Source organism: Lethenteron reissneri, unplaced genomic scaffold (assembly GCF_015708825.2).
Source record: "Lethenteron reissneri isolate LAM-NWPU_2019-01 unplaced genomic scaffold, ASM1570882v1 scaffold_214, whole genome shotgun sequence".
Classification (NCBI taxonomy): Eukaryota; Metazoa; Chordata; class Hyperoartia; order Petromyzontiformes; family Petromyzontidae; genus Lethenteron; species Lethenteron reissneri.
The window spans coordinates 1,162,488-1,181,176 of record NW_026891736.1 but is presented as its reverse complement, the minus strand read 5'-3'; the positions used below and the strand labels follow the sequence as shown (position 1 = coordinate 1,181,176).

The following is an 18,689-nucleotide window of genomic DNA, read 5'->3' as shown; positions in this document are numbered from 1 at the left end:
AAAAATAAAAAGGGGGTACATACACAACACAGGGCAGAGCCAGGCCGTGCAGAAGTAGAATAAAAGCAGCAGAGAGCAGGAGATCCGAGCTGCCGGTTCTGGGAGTGGACTCATATTGCCATCGCTGTCTTCGCCACCTTCGTCGCTAGCGCCTTCACTCGATAATTGCACGGCCGGAGAGTTGTTGGCTGTCTCAGTCGACATCGTCGTAACGCGGTTAGGGTTGAGTCTAGGCCGGGCTGTACGACATCGAGAAGGAACGAGGACAAACCTGTTGAACCTCAAGCGTGTTGATAAAGAAGGTGCCTTCTGAAACAACCTCGTCTCCGACTTGTACTACAACTACACATGGAAGATGTCCCTGGCTTTGTAGGACGAGCGTGATGCGGAGATGCAATTGGATGCAATTGGAGGCACGCGCTGGGGATTTTACTCTTAACCGGGGAGGGTGGATGGGTAGGTAGGTGAGACAGCCTTGGTGCGCATTAAGACGCCCAATGGATTAGGCTAACCACGGGAGGAGATCTATAATTACATCGCCGATTAAAAGCCCACCATGGCCACACCACCACCACCAGCTGTTAAAGGGTCCAGGACAGCATGGTCTGCGTGACCTTCCGGATGCTTAAATCCCGCCATCGCTTGTGCAGATGTGTTCCAACCGCAGCTAAGGCGATCGGAACAATTGTTGAGTCTATGGTACAGTGTTGAGTCTATGGGCAGTGTTGAGTCTATGGGGCAGTGCTAAGTCTATGGTGCAGTTTTGAGTCTATGGGGCAGTGTTGAGTCTATGGTACAGTGCAGGGGCGGTTTCTTCATTAGGGCGATTGGGCGACGCACCACCAATGTCATTCAACCACAGTCACGCAAGCCGTCACTGCCAGCCTCTGGATATAGTCCAATCAGCGTCATGTCACGTTCTGTGGAGTACCGCCTCTTTTTGGGCGATTTCACTACGGCTGAGAATCGCCCCGAGTGACCCCATAGACTTACATTCAAAGATGTTTTTTTTCGAACGGGGGCACTGCAATGCATTCTCTATGGCTTCCGGGAGGGCATGCACTAACGTGCTTACGTCATCATACGTGCTAACGTCATCATACGTAAGCACGTTTCATCCAACAATATAATTTATCGCCACCTAGTGGAATCTTTAATAAAATAAACTTGAGTGGTTTGTTTTAATAGTGAGTATATAAACAAACAAGATGTATTGTAAGAGTCACTTTATTTTTCATTAATATTAAAGAAGTGAAGTTGCCTTTACATGCTTAAGCTGTTAATTTATTCATTGCATGGGTGGACCTTATCCTTATCAATCATCCAGACATTTGCCCCCCCTGAGAGATTTTGCAGGAGCCGCCACTGGTACAGTGTTCAGTCTATGGGCAGTGTTGAGTCTATGGTGCAGTGTTTAGTCTATGGTACAGTGTTGAGTCTATGGTGCAGTGTTGAGTCTATGGTGCAGTGTTGAGTCTATGGTGCAATGTTGAGTCTATGGTGCAGTGTTGAGTCTATGGGGCAGTGTTGAGTCTATGGTGCAATGTTGAGTCTATGAGCAGTGTTTAGTCTATGGGCAGTGTTGAGTCTATGGTGCAGTGTTGATTCTACAGTGCAGTGTTTAATCTTAAGTGAAGTGTTGAATCTATGGGCAGTGCTGAGTCTGTGGTGCAGTTCTCAGTCTATGGGCATTGTTGAGTCTATGTGGAGAGGTGAGTTATAGATTATTAAACATAACATAAAAAAGCATGATGATGATGTCTATCTAAAGCCTGACTCCCACCACCATCCAGCCCAGAAGAATTCCATAATCAAAACACGACACCATAGGGCCCGTTGCATCTCCGACCAGCATCACATAGCCAGTGAGCTGGAGCACGTACACCAAGCCCTCAGGATGAACGGATATTCTGAACGTACAATCCGCAAAGCTGTCTCCCCAGCCATATGGAGACAGCCATCTTAGGATCCAACCAATACCATCACTTTACCATACATAGCAGGGGTTACCAAAAAGATTTCCAAAATCTTAAACAAACACAAGATCCATGTTCGTTTCAACACAATACACACAATCCGTGATTTGATCCCATCTGTAAAGGATGTGATTCCTGATATGCAATACCTGGGTGTCTACAAACTGAGTTGTGGCTGCGTCAGCAGTTACATGGGGAAAACGAAACGACATGTCTCAGACTGCATTCGTGAACACAAGGCAGATCTGAAACACGGTAGGACCAATAACTCTGACGTTGCTGATCATTGTTTTAACACTGTGGGTTCACACCAAATTGACTTTTCCAAGATAAAGGTACTCCGCAAACCCACCGGCTATTATCAGAGATTTGATCATGAAGCCATCGAGATATATAAACATGGACACAACTTCAACCGAGAAGATGGGCACAAACTGAGCAATCATTGGAAGGACGTTATTAACCAGATAAAGTCTTTACTGACTGTGATGTTCCCATCGTACCTGCCTATGTCAGCTGTTATTTACGACTCTGTGTGTCTTTCTCTCTGTGTCTCTCTGTGTGCATCTCTCTCCGATCTCTCCTCCAGTGACCCGGGTGCTGCCTGGGGGTCCATTTTCTGCCCCGCCTCCTCCCCCCACTTCTCTCTCCCCCCCGACTGCCGAGGCCTATATAACCTCGTGCCACGGCAGATCTCTCGCCTACTTCAGCAGTTTTCTTCTTGCTGTGGTTGTCCCAACTGATGACGGTTGCTTGTGTTGCGATCAAAACGTCGTGATCTATTGTTTTCTACCTACGTGACTGGACCGAAGTAATCAAAGAGTATGGATTCCTGCAGTAACGAAAGCTTCAAATCAAGATTGATGATAATGAAGTTTTTTTCTTTTTCAGTTTTTTACCCTCCAGGATTCCCTGCACATCTTTCCGAGGCAGAGGTCATGGGTCCTGGCGAGAACCTGGAGCTCAGCGATGACACAGCTGAGGTATGCATGTGTGTATTGCATAGTGTAGTGTATCGTGTTGTGTATTATAGTGTAGTGTATAATAGTGTAGTGTATAGTCGCGAATTTTATAGTAGTGTAGTGTATATTACTGTAGAGTGTAGTGTATAGTGCATTGTATAGTAGTGTAGTCTATAGTTTAGAGTATAGTAGTGTAATGTATAGTGTAGTGTACAGGTGTGTAGTGTAGAGTGTAATGTATAGTAGTGTAGTATATAGTAGTGTATAGTGCAGTGTATAGTAGTGTAATTTATAGTGTAGTGTATAGTAGTGCAGTGTATAATACTGTAGTGTATAGCGCAGCATACCTTAGTGTAGTGTATAGTGTAGTGCATGGTAGTGTTGTGTATGGTAGGGTATAGTGTAATGTATAGTGTAGTGTATAGTAGTGTAGTGTACATTGTATTATAGTGTATAGTCTAGTAGTGTGATGTATAGTGTATTTTATGATAGTGCAGTATATATAAGTGTTGTGCATAGTGTGGTGTATAGTGTTGTGTATAGTGGTGTAGTGTATAGTAGTGTAGTGTATATTGTAATGTAAATAGTGTAGTGTATAGTAGTGCAGTGTATAGTGTAGTATATGGTAGTGTAGTGTATAGTAGTGTAGTGTATACTAGTTTAGTGTATTGTAATGTAGTACATAGTGCAATTTATAGGAGCGTTTAATGGTGTACTTTATAGTAGCATAGTATAGTGTACAGTAGTGTTGTTTGTATAGTAGTGTAGTAGTGTATAGTAGTATCGTGTATAGTCGTGTAATATATAGTAGTGTAGTGTATAGTAGTGCGTAGTGTAGTGTACAATGTAGTGTATAGTAGTATATTGCATATTCGCATAGTGTAGTGTATAGCAGTGAAATGTGTATAGCAGTGTAGTGTATAATGTAGTGTATATAGTAGTATATAGAAGTTTATATAGTAGTGTATAGTAGTGTATATAGTAGTGTATATATTAATGTATAGTTTAGCGTATAGTAGTGGAGTGTATATCAGTGTAGTATGCATAGCAGTGTTGTGTATAGTCTAGTGTATATAGTGGTGTATAGTGTAGTTTATATGGTATTGAGTGTATTGTAGTTTTGGGTGTATAGAAGTGTACTGTATATTGTGGTGTATAGTGTAGTGTATAGTGTAGTGTAAGTATAGTGTATTGCAAAGTGGTGTAGTGTATAGCCGTGTATAGTGTCCTGATTAGTAGTGTATAATGTAGTGTATATAGTAGTGTAAAGTAGTGTAGTGTATAGTTGGAAAGACTAGAACCTCTCTTAACGACCAACCCTGTTAACGACTTATTGCTTAACGATGGGCCTCCATAGAGCCCTATGTGTAGTGTGTAGTGCATAGTGTATTGTATAGTACAGGGTGTTTGAAAAAGATGGACCCGATTTGAAATCGCTATATCTCTGCAACCACGAACCGCCCTTGAATGAAACTCTCACCACTTGAACGGGCGGGGCATAGAGTTTCAAATGATTACCGCTAGACGCCTCTCCAAGCGCACAAACAGCCCCTCGCCTCAGTAATTCGCAAGATGGTGACCCCGCAACACAAGGCGTTTTGCGTTCTGCATTTCAGCAAGACTGAATCCGTAATTGCGGTGCAGCGTGCATTTGTCATTGATCCGCCAATGCCAAAGAGCATTCGTCGTTGGTACCGACAATTTGAGGAAACAGGTTGTTTATGTAAGGGCAAGAGCACAGGGCGACCACGCACCTAAGACGAAAACGTGAGCAGAGGCGTTTGGGACGAATTCAACTATCGTCTCGATGTTGTCCGTACAGCAGGTGGAGGGCACATAGAGCATTTATAAAATGGTTAGTTAAACTTAATAAATCAATAAACCGTTTGTAATTTTTTGTGTAATTGTAACATGTTGCCATCGTGAAATATAATGTTTTGAAATTGGGTCTATCTTTTAAAACACCTTGTATAGTGTAGTGTATAGTGGTGTAGTGTATAATGCAGTGTATAGTCGTGTATAGTGTATATTCGCGTAGTGCTTCCATAGAGCCCAATGTGTTTGCTTAACGGACATTTCCCCGTTATGTATGCATTTATTAACCGTGTTTTCTTTTTAATATTATGTGTTTATAATGTTGTTGGTATCTGTATGTATTGATATTTATTGTTTAAATATTATAAAGTATGTTCTTTGGGTGAAACGGGGGTAACTTTCGATACAATCGGAACGAATTAAGCTTTTAACGTCTATTTCCTACTCTGCCTTAACGACCAAATCACTTCAGGACCGGCTTAGTGGAGCCAATAACCGTGGTTAAGAGTTCAGTTCAGGTAATTTATTAGGTATAGCCCTGTGAGCCATTCGGCTCTTGAATCGAGGTGCAACCGCAGAGGAGGAGGTTCTCCCGTCTATATATATCTGTTCAATGCCATGCTGATGATGCTTTGATGTTTGCATTGCATTTGTTCTGATCGCCTTTTGGCGTCATTCTGAGGTCTAACACCGATGGTGAGACCACGCCATTAAGGCAGCTCCTGTTGCTCTGGTGTAGGAAAATCAGTTCCAAGGGCAATAGATTATTATTATTGGAGCATGTTTGTTTGTATTTTCTACCACGAGCAGCCATGTGTGGTTAATGCACACTTGGTGATCGGTTTCTCTTCAATGTTTGTACAATGCTATCTACCTTTACTGGTATGTAGGAGGTCGTGGGTTCGAATCCGACCCTGACACCAAAGTGTGACAGGAGATGTTAACTACCTTGCCTGGTATACAGGAGGTCGTGGTTTCGAACCCGACACTGGCAAATGCTGTACATTTGGAGTTTGCGTGTCTTTCTTTCTCTCTCCGTGGTCACGTGAATTTATCTTCCGGGTCCTCCGGTATTCCCTCCAAATTTCGAATCCACAACAGGCGTTTAGAGTGTCTGGATGTTGCTACGAGTGTCCACGTGATGCTGACATCAGCCAGGTGATGGTGCTGCTATTACGTTGTGATGTGCCAGGTGTCTTCTGCAAAAATAGCTGCTCAGTGGAGCCTTACCTGATGCCACGGTGCACTCGCGGATGTTAATTACCTTACCCGGTATACAGGAGGTGGTGGGTTCGATCCTGACCCTGACCCCAACGTCTCTCTCTCTCTCCCTGGTTGTCACTGTGTGGATTTTTCTCCCCTTCGTCATTGAGAATCAACGTCACAATGCATCTATACAAGTATTTGGTTGCTGCGTAACATTTCCACGTGACGATGACGACGATATTTAGGATGATGAAACTTCGTTGAGCTGTGACTCATTTGTGATGGCCCAGGTTGGCCTCTGAAAAAGGGCTACAGGGCAGCTCAGTGGTGGCCTTACACCTGGCGAGGTATATCTGTCTTTGCTGCGTGCGCTGTGCAGTTTATCAACGCCATTCCTGACGCGGACGAAGGAGGTGGTGATGGCTCTTCCTCGGTGTCTGCTGACATTCTGGGCTACGTCGATTCTCCAGATAAAGGTCAGCGGGTGGAGGAGGAATGGGAGGAGTGGGAGCCATCACAGCCACCATCGCCGCCTTCGCCATTATTAGCAACTATCCCCAACCTCACCACCTTCATCACCACCATCACCACTGTCACCACCTGCACCTCCGTTGTCACCACCTTCATCACCACCTTCTTCACCACCTTCATCACCACCTTCTTCATTACCACCATCATCACCATCACCACCATCACCAGCTTCAAAATCACCTTCATCACCATTGCCACCATCATCACAAGTATGACCATCTTCAACACCATCACGAGCATCGCCACCATCACCACCTACATCTCCGTGGTCACCACCATCATAGAGGTTTTGTTTGGGTCCGATCGCGTGAATGTAAATGTGTTGATAAACCTGCCACCACCAGCTGACATGGACAATTTGTAAAGTTTGTCAAAAAAAACATAGCAAAGGGTTTACTCCCCAACATACAACCGGTTAGTGCTGAACGTGTAACGAATTGGCCCATTTCGTTTACAGAACAAACCTCGCCAATTTGCCATGTCGGGTGGTGTTCGGTTTAATGACACATTTGTATTTGTGCGATCTAACTCACGAAAATTCTCGCTTTTTTTTGTAAATATTTGGTTGCGAAAGCCTCCAAAGTCTTAAAATGACGACCACCATGACCACCAGCATCAATATCAATACCTGCCATTCACCACTAAGTGGCGGTAACATCACCACGGCGCCTGTGCCAGGCTATGTGCACTTTAAGGCGACGTGAAGTGAGTGTTGAACTCCCCCTAGCAAGCAGGAGGTCACGGGGCAGACCCAGGTGCCATGGGTTGACTGAGATGACTGGCAGATGCACCAGATGTGCCCCCTGCTGTGTCAACTAGCTGCATTTTAACCACCAAGTGGTTCGCTCATTGTTGTGAGCGACGCTCCTCTGCCCTCTGTTGTTGTTGGAGGGTGACTGCCTCCAACTGATCAGTAGCGTCCTTCACGAGCCTCCTCCATTGAGGCCGATCTTGACACCGCTAGTACCAGTCTTTTGCAAGTCCACTCAGCTTACCGCATCAGTCCATCTCTTTTGCAGACCATGCCATGCCCATTTAGCTCCCTCTATACGACCAGACAAAAGCTGCTTGGGCATGCCGTGGCTGGGCATGCAGGCTACATGATCTAGCCAACGCAGCCTTGCCTGCCGGAGGAGTTCACCAATGGGACTTTGCCCAGATCTTTCAAGGATTTGTGAGCTCCTCACACAATGCAGCCTAGTTAAACCCAGGATGGATCATAGGTAGGCCAGCCTAAATGTTTCTAACCAGCGAAGATGTTCCATTATGGAGGGGTCCACATTTCGCAAGTATAGAGAAGGAAGGGCAATCCTGTTTGGACTATAAGAACCTGCCCTGTGGCCCAACATTTGTGATGATGGCATCTAGGGCAGTTTGCACACAGATGCCACCCTCCCTCAGGATTTCGCTTGGGATATCATATCTGCCTGGCGATTTTCCTGTTCTCAGTCTCCGGAGCACCCCTCCCACTTCCTCCACAGATGGCACCTCAGCCAACCACTCAGAAGGGGTGGCTACTCCTGCCAATATTTGAGGCACCGCAGCCCTGGCAGGGCCGTCTCCACCTTTTCCCATGATGTTGTCTAGGCTGTGGGAATTCCCTTTGTCCAAGACCTCACAGAATGTATCTGCAAACCTGCAGACCTCTTCCAGGGGTTGGAGATTGAATCACCGTTCTCACCTTTAAGGATGGTGATAGGTGAGGCGTAGCAAGTTACCTTTTTGATGGTGTTAAAGAGTGATTTGTGATTGCGGGCTACCGAGGCCGATTCCATCTCCTCAGCAACCCGCGATCACCACCCATCCTTGCCCGGCTCTCCGAATCTCCGAGCGAAGATGTAGTAAGCCTACTCATTATCCGATGTTGGATGTTGTGGAAGGTGAGAGTGGGCCTAGCATTTTCTCTCAGCCAGATGGAACACCTCCTTCAGCCACGGTCTCTGGGGAGGTCTGAACCGCATGCCCAATGCAGCTGTTGCAGCGACATGAGCCACAGTCCTGAACCTCACCCATTTCCCGTCGACATCAGGAGGAGTGGGGGACGATGCCAACCCCAGCCGCAAGCGAGGATTAAATTCTCGCTTGCAACTTTCATCAGCTAGCTGAGACCAGGGATGATTTGAATGGGGTCCTAGGTGTACACCCACCACCGGAGTTGAAGAATGGCAGGTGCATCTTACAGATGAGAAGCCAATGGTCAGTGGGCAGATCAGTTCAACGGTAGGTCCTAGTGTCAAGGTCATGGGCCCATATCCGCTGTTCCATCACTACATAATCCAGCAGATGTTCTTGCTTTGACCCGGCGTGTATCCATGATGTTGTGTAGATGCGCCGATGCTGGAACAGCACGTTGGTAACTACAAGCCCACGGGCTGCACAGAAGTCTAGAAGCCTCCCACCATTGTTATTGAGCTGATCTGGCCAATGCCTTCCGATCACTCCAATCCAGGTGTTTGTATTAGGACCCACTCGGACATAAAGTCACCCCACAGAATGACTCCATCTCAAAGGGCCATTTTAGTCCACACCTGTGACAGGAGGTCATAAAAGGCATCTGACTCATCGACCTTGTCTATATCCCTCCACTGATGTTCATCTTCGGTGGGGGCATAAGAAACCACGACCACCACTTCTTGCCTCTTATTGATGAGAAGGTGAGCCCACAGTACCCTGGGGCTTACAGCTTCCCACACCTCACCACCATGCTCCCACACCCCCTTAATTATTTTGTTCAGAAGAAGAGCCAATTCCCTGTGGCTTGGCAGTCTCCTGGCTCCGACAAAATGAGGTTTGTCCAGGAGACGTCATAAACGACTGTCCCCCCGGGGCCTCCGGCACAAGGTTAGTTGGATGTTTTTCAACACGTGTTTTCAAGGTAGTTAAATTAAAGGTGGAGGGGTTACCAGCCCCTCAAACCAGTCACTACCATCACCCTATCATGACCACCACCATCACTACCACGACCATTACCACCATCACCACCACCATCACCACCATCACCACTACCATCACCACCACCATCATCATGACCACTACCACCATCACCACCATCATCACCACCACCATCACCACCATCACCACCACCATCACCGCCATCACCACCACCATCACCACCATCACCACCTGTACCTCCGTTTCCACCGCTGCCACCGCCGTCTCTTCCTCTTGTCCTCACAGACAGACACACAGCCCCCGGCGCAATGGGGACAGAGGCAGAGACCACAGGGGGACACGGAGACATGGAGACGCTGGGACACGGAGACACGGAGATGCTGGGACACGGAGACACGGAGATGCTGGGACACGGAGACACAGAGATGCTGGGACACGAAGACACGGAGACGCCCTCGCTCATCCCGTCCGGGGAGTCGCTCGCCAACCTCCTGCCCACCGAGGAGCAAGCGGGGGAGGAGGAGATGGCGACGGAGGAGGAAGTGACGACGACGGAGGAGGAAGTGAAGGCGACGGAGGAGGAAGTGAAGGCGACGGAGGAGGCAGTGATGACAGAGGAGGAGGAAGTGAAGGCGACGGAGGAGGAAGTGAAGACAGAAGAGGAAGTGAAGACAGAGGAGGAAGTGAAGACAGAGGAGGAAGTGAAGACAAAGGAGGAAGTGAAGACAGAGGAGGAAGTGAAGACAGAAGAGGAGGTGAAGACAGAGGAGGAAGTGAAGACAGAGGAGGAAGTGAAGACAGAGGAGGAAGTGAAGACAGAGGAGGAAGTGAAGACAGAGGAAGAAGTGAAGACAGAGGAGGAAGTGAAGACAGAAGAGGAGGAAGTGAAGACAGAGGAGGAAGTGAAGACAGAAGAGGAGGAAGTGAAGGCGACGGAGGAGGAAGTGAAGGCGACGGACGAAGTGAAGACAGAGGAGGAGGTGAAGACAGAGGAGGAAGTGAAGACAGAGGAGGAGGTGAAGACAGAAGAGGAGGAGGAGCGGGGGAGGGGGCGCCACGTGGTGCCGTTCAGCGTGAGGCTCAACAACCTCGACTTCTCGGAGGAGGAGCTACGCGACGAGCAGTCGGCGCGCCACCAGGCGCTGTCGCACACCTTGCGTCTACAGGTTCGGCACGGTGTGAGGGGCGTGGGGGGTGTGAAGGTGGGGGGGTGTGGGGGTGTGGGGGGTGTGAGGGGTGTGAGGGGCGTGGGGGGTGTGAGGGGTGTGGGGGGTGTGAGGGTGGGGGGGGTGTGAGGGTGTGGGGGGTGTGAGGGGTGAGGGGGGTGTGAGGGTTGGGGGGGGGTGGGGGGTGTGAGGGGTGTGGGGGTGTGTGGGGTGTGAAGGTTGGGGGGTGTGGGGGGTGTAGGGGGGTGTGAGGGGAGTGGGGTGTGTGAGGGTGTGGGGGGTGTGAGGGGTGTGGGGGTGTGTGGGGTGTGGGGGTGTGTGGGGGGTGTGAGGGTGTGGGGGGTGTGAGGGTGTGGGGGTGTGTGGGGGGTGTGAGGGTGTGAGGGTGTGAGGGGTGTGGGGGTGTGGGGGGTGTGAGGGTGTGGGGGGTGTGAGGGGTGTGGGGGGTGTGAGGGGTGTGGGGGTGTGTGGGGAGTGGGGGTGTGTGGGGGGTGTGAGGGTGTGGGGGGTGTGAGGGTGTGGGGGGTGTGAGGGGTGTGGGGGTGTGTGGGGGGTGGGGGTGTGTGGGGGGTGTGTGGGGGTGTAAGGGGTGTGAGGGGTGTGAGGGTGTGAGGGGTGTGGGGGTGTGGGGGTGTAAGGGGTGTAAGGGGTGTAGGGGGTGTGAGGGTGTGGGGGGTGTGAGGGGTGTGAGGGGTGTGGGGTTTTGGGGGGTGTGAGGGGTGTGGGGGTGTGTGAGGGGTGTGGGGGGTGTGAGGGGTGTGGGGGGTGTGAGGGTGTGAGGGGTGTGTGGGGGGTGTAAGGGGTGTGGGGGTGTGAGGGTGTGAGGGGTGTGGGGGGGGGGTGTAAGGGGTGTGGGGGGTGTGAGGGTGTGGGTGGTGTGACGGGGGTGGGGGGTGTGAGGGGTGTGGGGGTGTGTGGGGGGGGTGTGAGGGGTGTGGGGGGTGTGAGGGTGTGGGGGTGTGTGGGGGGTGTGAGGGTGTGAGGGGTGTGGGGGTGTGGGGGGTGTGAGGGTGTGGGGGGTGTGAGGGGTGTGGGGGGTGTGAGGGGTGTGGGGGTGTGTGGGGAGTGGGGGTGTGTGGGGGGTGTGAGGGTGTGGGGGGGTGTGAGGGTGTGGGGGGTGTGAGGGGTGTGGGGGTGTGTGGGGTGTGGGGGTGTGTGGGGGGTGTGTGGGGGTGTAAGGGGTGTAGGGGTGTGAGGGTGTGAGGGGTGTGGGGGTGTGGGGGTGTGAGGGGTGTAAGGGGTGTGGGGGGTGTGAGGGGTGTGAGGGGTGTGGGGTTGTGGGGGGTGTGAGGGGTGTGGGGGTGTGTGAGTGGTGTGGGGGGTGTGAGGGGTGTGGGGGGTGTGAGGGTGTGAGGGGTGTGGGGGGGGTGTAAGGGGTGTGGGGGGTGTGAGGGTGTGAGGGGTGTGGGGGGGGGGTGTAAGGGGTGTGGGGGGTGTGAGGGTGTGGGTGGTGTGACGGGGGTGGGGGGTGTGAGGGGTGTGGGGGTGTGTGGGGGGGGTGTGAGGGGTGTGGGGGGTGTGAGGGTGTGAGCGGTGTGAGGGGCGTGGGGGGTGTGAGGGGTGTGTGAGGGTTGGGGGGGTGGAGGGTGTGGGGGCGTGGGGGGTGTGAGGGTGTGGGGGGTGTGAGGGGGGTGTGAGGGTTGGGGGGGTGGAGAGTGTGAGGGGTGTGGGGGTGTGAGGGTTGTGGGGGGTGTGAGGGTGGGGGGGGGGGGTGTGAGGGTGTGGGGGGTGTGAGGGGTGTGGGGGGTGTGGGGGGGGTGTGAGGGTTGTGGGGGGTGTGAGGGTGTGGGGGGTGTGAGGGGTGAGGGGGTGTGGGGGGGATGTGAGGAGTGTGGGGGGTGGTGTGAGGGGTGTGGGGGTGTGAGGGGTGTGAGGGCGTGAGGGGGGTGTGAGGGGTGAGGGGTGTGAGGGGTGTGAGGGTGTGGGGGGTGTGAGGGGTGAGGGGGGTGTGAGGGTTGTGGGGGGTGTGGGGGGTGTGAGGGGTGTGGGGGGTGTGAGGGGTGTGGGGGGTGGTGTGAGGGGTGTGGGGGTGTGAGGGGTGTGGGGGGGGGTGTGAGGGGTGTGGGGGTGGTGTGAGGGGTGTAGGGGTTGGGGGGGGTGGGGGGTGTGAGGGGTGTGAGGGGCGTGTGAGGGTGTGAGGGTATGGGGGGGGGTGGGGGTGTAAGGGGTGTGGGGGATGTGTGGGGTGTGGGGGGTGTGAGGGGTGTGGGGGGTGTGAGGGGTGTGGGGGGTGTGAGGGGTGTGGGGGGTGGAGTGAGGGGTGTGGGGGTGTGAGGGGCGTGGGTGTGTGAGGGGTGTGGGGGGGGTGTGAGGGGTGTGGGGGGGGGTGTGAGGGGTGTGGAGGTGTGAGGGGTGTGAGGGTGTGAGGGGTGTGGGGGGTGTGAAGGTGTGGGCGTGTGAGGTGTGTGGGGGGTGTGAGGGGTGTGAGGGTGTGAGGGGTGTGGGCGTGTGAGGGGTGTGGGGGGGGTGTGAGGGGTGTGGAGGGTGCGAGGGGTGTGGGGTGTGGGGGGTGGTGAACAGGTGGGGCATCTGCTAGTCGTCTCGGTGATTCTCATGACCTCCTCCTCTTCCTGCACCTAGCCTGGCACAGCAGTCAACCCATGGCACCTGCTGGGTCTGTCCCGTGACCTCCTGCACCTAGCCTGGCACAGCAACCAACCCATGACACCTGCTGGATCTGTCCCGTGACCTCCTGCACCTAGCCTGGCACAGCAGTCAATCCATGACACCTGCTGGGTCTGTCCCGTGACCTCCATCACCTAGCCTGGCACAGCAGTCAACTCAGGGCACCTGCTGGGTCTGTCCCGTGACCTCCTGCACCTAGCCTGGCACAGCAGTCAATTCAGGGCACCTGTGCAGCATTGCGGACTAGGGTGTGACCTGGGTTCGATTCCCGCTCGCGGCCAACACCACAAAACGCCCAGTGATAGGCGATTACCTGATCCGGTCCTTGTGCCTCAACTCTAGGTCGACTCAGCCTAAACTTAGTAACAGGAAGGTGTGCATTGGACATCGCCACAGGAGAGACAAAGGCGGCCGGGCGTGGTGCTTGCCACCCACTCCCCTGCGTGTCACAGTGCCGGCCTTCAATAAGTGCTGCTACTCGCTACTATTAAGAGCGCTTGCCCCTGCAGTCTGTTAGAGGCTGCCCGGGGGATATTTCAATTTGTTTGAGTGTGTGGGTGAGCGAGTGAGTGAGTGGGTCAGTGAGTGAGTGAGTGGGTGAGTGTGTAGGGGAGTCAGTGAGTGAGTGGGTGGGTGGGTGAGTGAGTGGGTGGGTGAGTGTGAGTGGGTGGGTGGGTGAGTGTGAGTGGGTGGGTGGGTGAGTGAGTGTGAAGGGCAGTAAGTGAGTGGGTGAGTGGGTGGGTGAGTGAGTGAGTGGGGGTGTGGGTGAGTGAGTGAGTGGGTGAGATGGGTGGGTGAGTGAGTGGGTGGATGACTGATTGGGTGAGTGAGTGGGTGAGTGTGTAGGGCAGTGAGTGAGTGAGTGGGTGTGTGGGTGATTGCGTGAGTGGGGGTGTGGGCGAGTGAGTGGGTGGATGGGTGTGTGGGTGATTGAGTGAGTGGAGGTGTGGGTGAGTGAGTGAGTGGGTGTGTGGGTGAGTCAGTGGGTGTGTGGGTGAGCGAGTGAGTGGGTGGTTGAGTGGGTGGATGAGTGACTGATTGGGTGAGTGAGTGGGTGAGTGGGTGAGTGAGTGAGTGAGTGGGGGTGTGGGTGAGTGAGTGAGTGGATGTGTGGGTGAGTGAGTGAGTGTGTGGGAAGACAATGGTAGCCGGGCATGGTGCTGATCACCCACCCCCTCTTGTGCCAAAGTTGTGGCCTCAACAGACCCTCCTGGTGGTGCTGCAAGTCGCTAATTATTAACAGCGCTTGCCCCTACAGCCGGCCAGAGGCTATACGTGGGGATCTAAGTTTCTATAATCTTCGAGATCCTTGGGTATTTGTCTGTGTATAGGTTGCCATACACAGACCTATACTCGCAAAATACCGCCACTACCATGGGGAGAGAGAGAGAGACGCAGACTCCAAGCATACAGCAGGTGTCAGGGTCGTGATCGAACCCAAGACCTCCTGTGCACCAGGCGAGGTCGTTAACATTTCTTAGCCCACCATGGGCGACAGGGTCCATGATCGAAATCACGACCTCCTGCATACCAGCCGAGGTGGTTAACATCTCCTAGCCCACCGTGGGCGTTAGGGTCGGGATCAAACCCACGATCTCCTGCATACCAGGCGAGGTGGTTATCATCTCCTAGCCCACCATAGACGTCAGGGTCCATGATCGAACCCACGACCTCCTGCATACCAGGCGAGGTGGTTATCATCTCCTAGCCCACCATAGACGTCAGGGTCCATGATCGAACCCACGACCTCCTGCATACCAGGCAAGGTGGTTATCATCTCCTAGCCCACCATAGACGTCAGGGTCCATGATCGAACCCACGACCTCCTGCATACCAGGCGAGGTTGTTAACATCTCCTAGCCCACCGTGGGCGTTCACAGTGGCCACATCGGAGATAGATGCTCAGTCAGCGTAGCTCGGGTGACCTGTGTGAGTCTCTGGAGCTGAAGCATTTTTATTTTTATATTTTCACGATGGCCGCGTCGTTCTGTCACCAGATGCAAAAGGGGTTCCAGAAAGTTCCAGGATTCAAGGAGCTGAGGGTGACGGGCTTCAGGTACAACATCACCACCATCGGCATCACCATCAGCACGACCATCGGCACCTTCATAATCAGTATCGTCAACACCACCATCAGCATTATCAACAACGTCATCATCAAATCATTATAAGCATCACCATCATCAACCCCATCACCACCATCAGCATCATCAGCATTACTAACATCATCAGTATCGTCATCACCATCATCAGCATCACCACAATCCACATCATCAACATCACTACCATTAACATCATGACAATCACCACCATCACCACCATCATCAACTTCACCACCATCATCGCCATCATCACCACCACCAACATCACCACCATCATCATCACCATCATCACCATCATCACCATCAGTATCATCAGCACCGTCAGCAACACCACCATCGGCATCATCACCACCATAAGACGAGACTTCATCTCGACATCTAAGACGAGATTTGGTCTAAGATGAGGCTTGGTCTAAGACGAGACTTGGTCTAAGACAAGAAGCGTTCTAAGACAAGACTTCGTATCGACTTCTAAGACAAGACTTCGTATCGACTTCTAAGACGAGACTTCGTCTCGACTTCTAAGACGAGACTTGGTCTAAGACGAGACGCATTCTAAGACTAGATTTCATCTCGACTTCTAAGACGAAACTTGGTCTAAGACGAGACTTCAACGAGACTTCTAAGACGAGATTTGGAAGGTTTTTTTTTCACCACGCAGTCGGAATGTGAGCACCACACACAGCCACCTTTGTACCCCCGCTGGCGATGTTTGAGGCTGAGTCGACCTAGGGGAGCCCCAGGGACCGCTTTAGATAACCTTCACTGGTTTGGCCGTGAGCGGGAATCGAACGCGGGTCTCAAGGTTCACGGCCCGGTTGCGCCAACCACTAAATTACCTCTCCCCTACACAAAACACAGCATACTCACACACAAAGACAAAGATCCTTAACAGACTGTAGGGGCAAGTGCTGTTAGTGAGCATCTAAGAAGCCCGGAACCGTACACGGGGGGGGGGGGGTGGGTGGCCAGCACCACGCCCGACCGCCTTTGTCTCCCCAGCGGCGATGTTTACACATCGCACCAGGTACTAATTTTAGGCAGAGTCGACGTAGGAGATCCCCGGGGACTGGTTCAGATAATCGTCACTGGGTGTTGGCCGTGAGCGGGAATCGAACTTGGGTCGCCATGCTCATAGCACAGCACGCTAACGGCTACACTACCGCTCCTCACTCACACACACACAGACAGCAGCTGGGTAGTAGTGCTGATAACGCCGTGGTAGTAACGGTGATACCGATCTCTGTTCCACAGGAAGAGGAAGCGACCCACGGGATGAGTGAGACGCAAGACTCAGTCACAACACCAGCACCACGACGAACATGAATACAAGCTAAACCACTAGCAACAGTGAGGGAAAAAAGTATTTTATCTCCTGCTGATTTTGTACGTTTGCCCACTGACAAATAAATGATCAGTCTATAATTGTAATGGTAGGTTTATTTGAACAGTGAGAGACAGAATAACAACAACAAAATCCAGAAAAACGCATGTAAAAAGTGTTATAAATTGATTTGCATTTTAATGAGGGAAATAAGTATTTAACCCCTCTGCAAAATATGACTTAGTACTTGGTGGCAAAAACCTTGTTGGCAATCACAGAGGTCAGACGTTTCTTGTAGTTGGCCACCAGGTTTGCACATATCTCAGGTGGGATTTTGACCCACTCCTCTTTGCAGATCTTCTCCAAGTAATTAATGTTTCGAGGCTGACGTTTGGCAACTCGAACTTTCAGCTCCCTCCACAGATTTTCTATGGGATTAAGGTCTGGAGACTGGCCAGGCCACTCCAGGACCATAATATTCTTCTTCTTGAGCCACTCCTTTGTTGCCTTGGCCGTGTGTTTTGGGTCATTGTCATGCTGGAATATCTATCCACGACCCATTTTCTTTTCAATGCCCTGGCTGAGGGAAGGAGGTTCTCACCCAAGATTTGACGGCACATGGCCCCGTCCATCGTCCCTTTTGATGCGGTGAAATTGTCCTGTCCCCTTAGCAGAAAAACACCCCCAAACCATAATGTTTACACCTCCATGTTTGACGGTGGGGATGGTGTTCTTGGGGTCATAGGCAGCATTCCTCCTGAGTTGATGCCAAAGAGCTCCATTTTGGTCTCATCTGACCACAACACTTTCACCCAGTTGTCCTCTGAATCATTCAGATGTTCATTGGCAAACTTCATACGGGCATGTATATGTGATTTCTTGAGCAGGGGGACCTTGCGGGCACTGCAGGATTTCAGTCCATCACGGCATAGTGTGTTACCAACTGTTTTCTTGGTGACTATGGTCCCAGCTGCCTTGAGATCATTGACAAGATCCTCCCGTGTAGTTCTGGGCTGATTCTTCACCGTTCTCATGATCATTGCAACTCCACGAGGCATGGAGCCCCAGGCTGAGGGAGATTGACACTTCTTTTGTGTTTCTTCCTTCTTCTTCCTAGCGTTGTTCCCGCTGTGGCGCAGGGTCCGCTTTTCGGCATTGTCTTCTCCATTTGGCTCGGTCCAGGGCATCTTCAGGGGATGCGTTGACCGTCTTCATGTCTTCCTTTATTCGATCCATCCATCGCTTCTTCGGACGTCCGCGTGGACGGCGGCCCTCTGGCTCAATACACATGGCAGTCTTGGCCACTGATGACTCTTCACTTCGCATCACATGGCCGTACCACCGAAGCCTTGCCTCAAGCATCTTGTCCGCAATGGGGGCCACACCAAGTTGCTTCCGAACGTCTTCGTTCATGACACGATCCCATCAAGTGAGCCCGAGGCTCCATCTGAGCATCCTCATCGCCATGGTGTGGAGAGCTTGTTCGTGTACAGTTGAGGCTGGCCAGCACTCGGATCCATAGAGTGCCACCAGTCAGACGATGGTCTTGTAAATTTTTCCCTTCAGCCTATCCGGCATTTTCCGATCACAGAGGACTCCGGTGACTTGCCTCCATTTCATCCATGCTGCATTGACTCGTGACCTCACATCAGTCGTGATGCTACCATCTGAGCTGATGGTGGAGCCCAGGTACTTAAATTCCGTCACTTTCTTCAGATCTTCTCCGTCAATGCTGATGGTGCCGTCGGTTTGGGGGCCACACTCCATATACTCCGTCTTTTTGATGTTGAACCTCATCCCGTTTTCGTCCAAACGTTCCTTCCACAGGCGCGTTTGTCTTTCCACTTCTCCTCTATCTTCATCTGAGAGGAGGACGTCATCCGCGTAGAGAATTGACCATGGCAGGGGCGTGTGCAGGTCGGCAGTGATCGTGTCCATGCACAGGATAAACAAGAGTGGTGACAGGGCCGATCCTTGGTGCACTCCAACGCTGATGGGAAATGGCGGTGATTTGCCCACTGCACACCTGACTGCACTGGTGACGTTCTTGTATAGGAGTTGCACCCAATGCACGTAGGTTTCAGGGACTC

General features: G+C 51.9%; 1 protein-coding gene across 1 annotated transcript in view; it reads left to right on the top strand.

The window, feature by feature from the left end:
• Positions 1-9,783: 9,783 nt before the first annotated feature.
• Positions 9,784-18,689, top strand: part of LOC133339735 (uncharacterized) — a 32,401-nt gene continuing 23,495 nt past the window's right edge. The window contains exons 1-2 of the mRNA XM_061547894.1: positions 9,784-10,548; positions 15,171-15,229. Of these exons, the coding sequence (XP_061403878.1) occupies positions 9,784-10,548; positions 15,171-15,229 (824 nt within the window). The remainder of the gene's footprint in view (positions 10,549-15,170; positions 15,230-18,689) is intronic.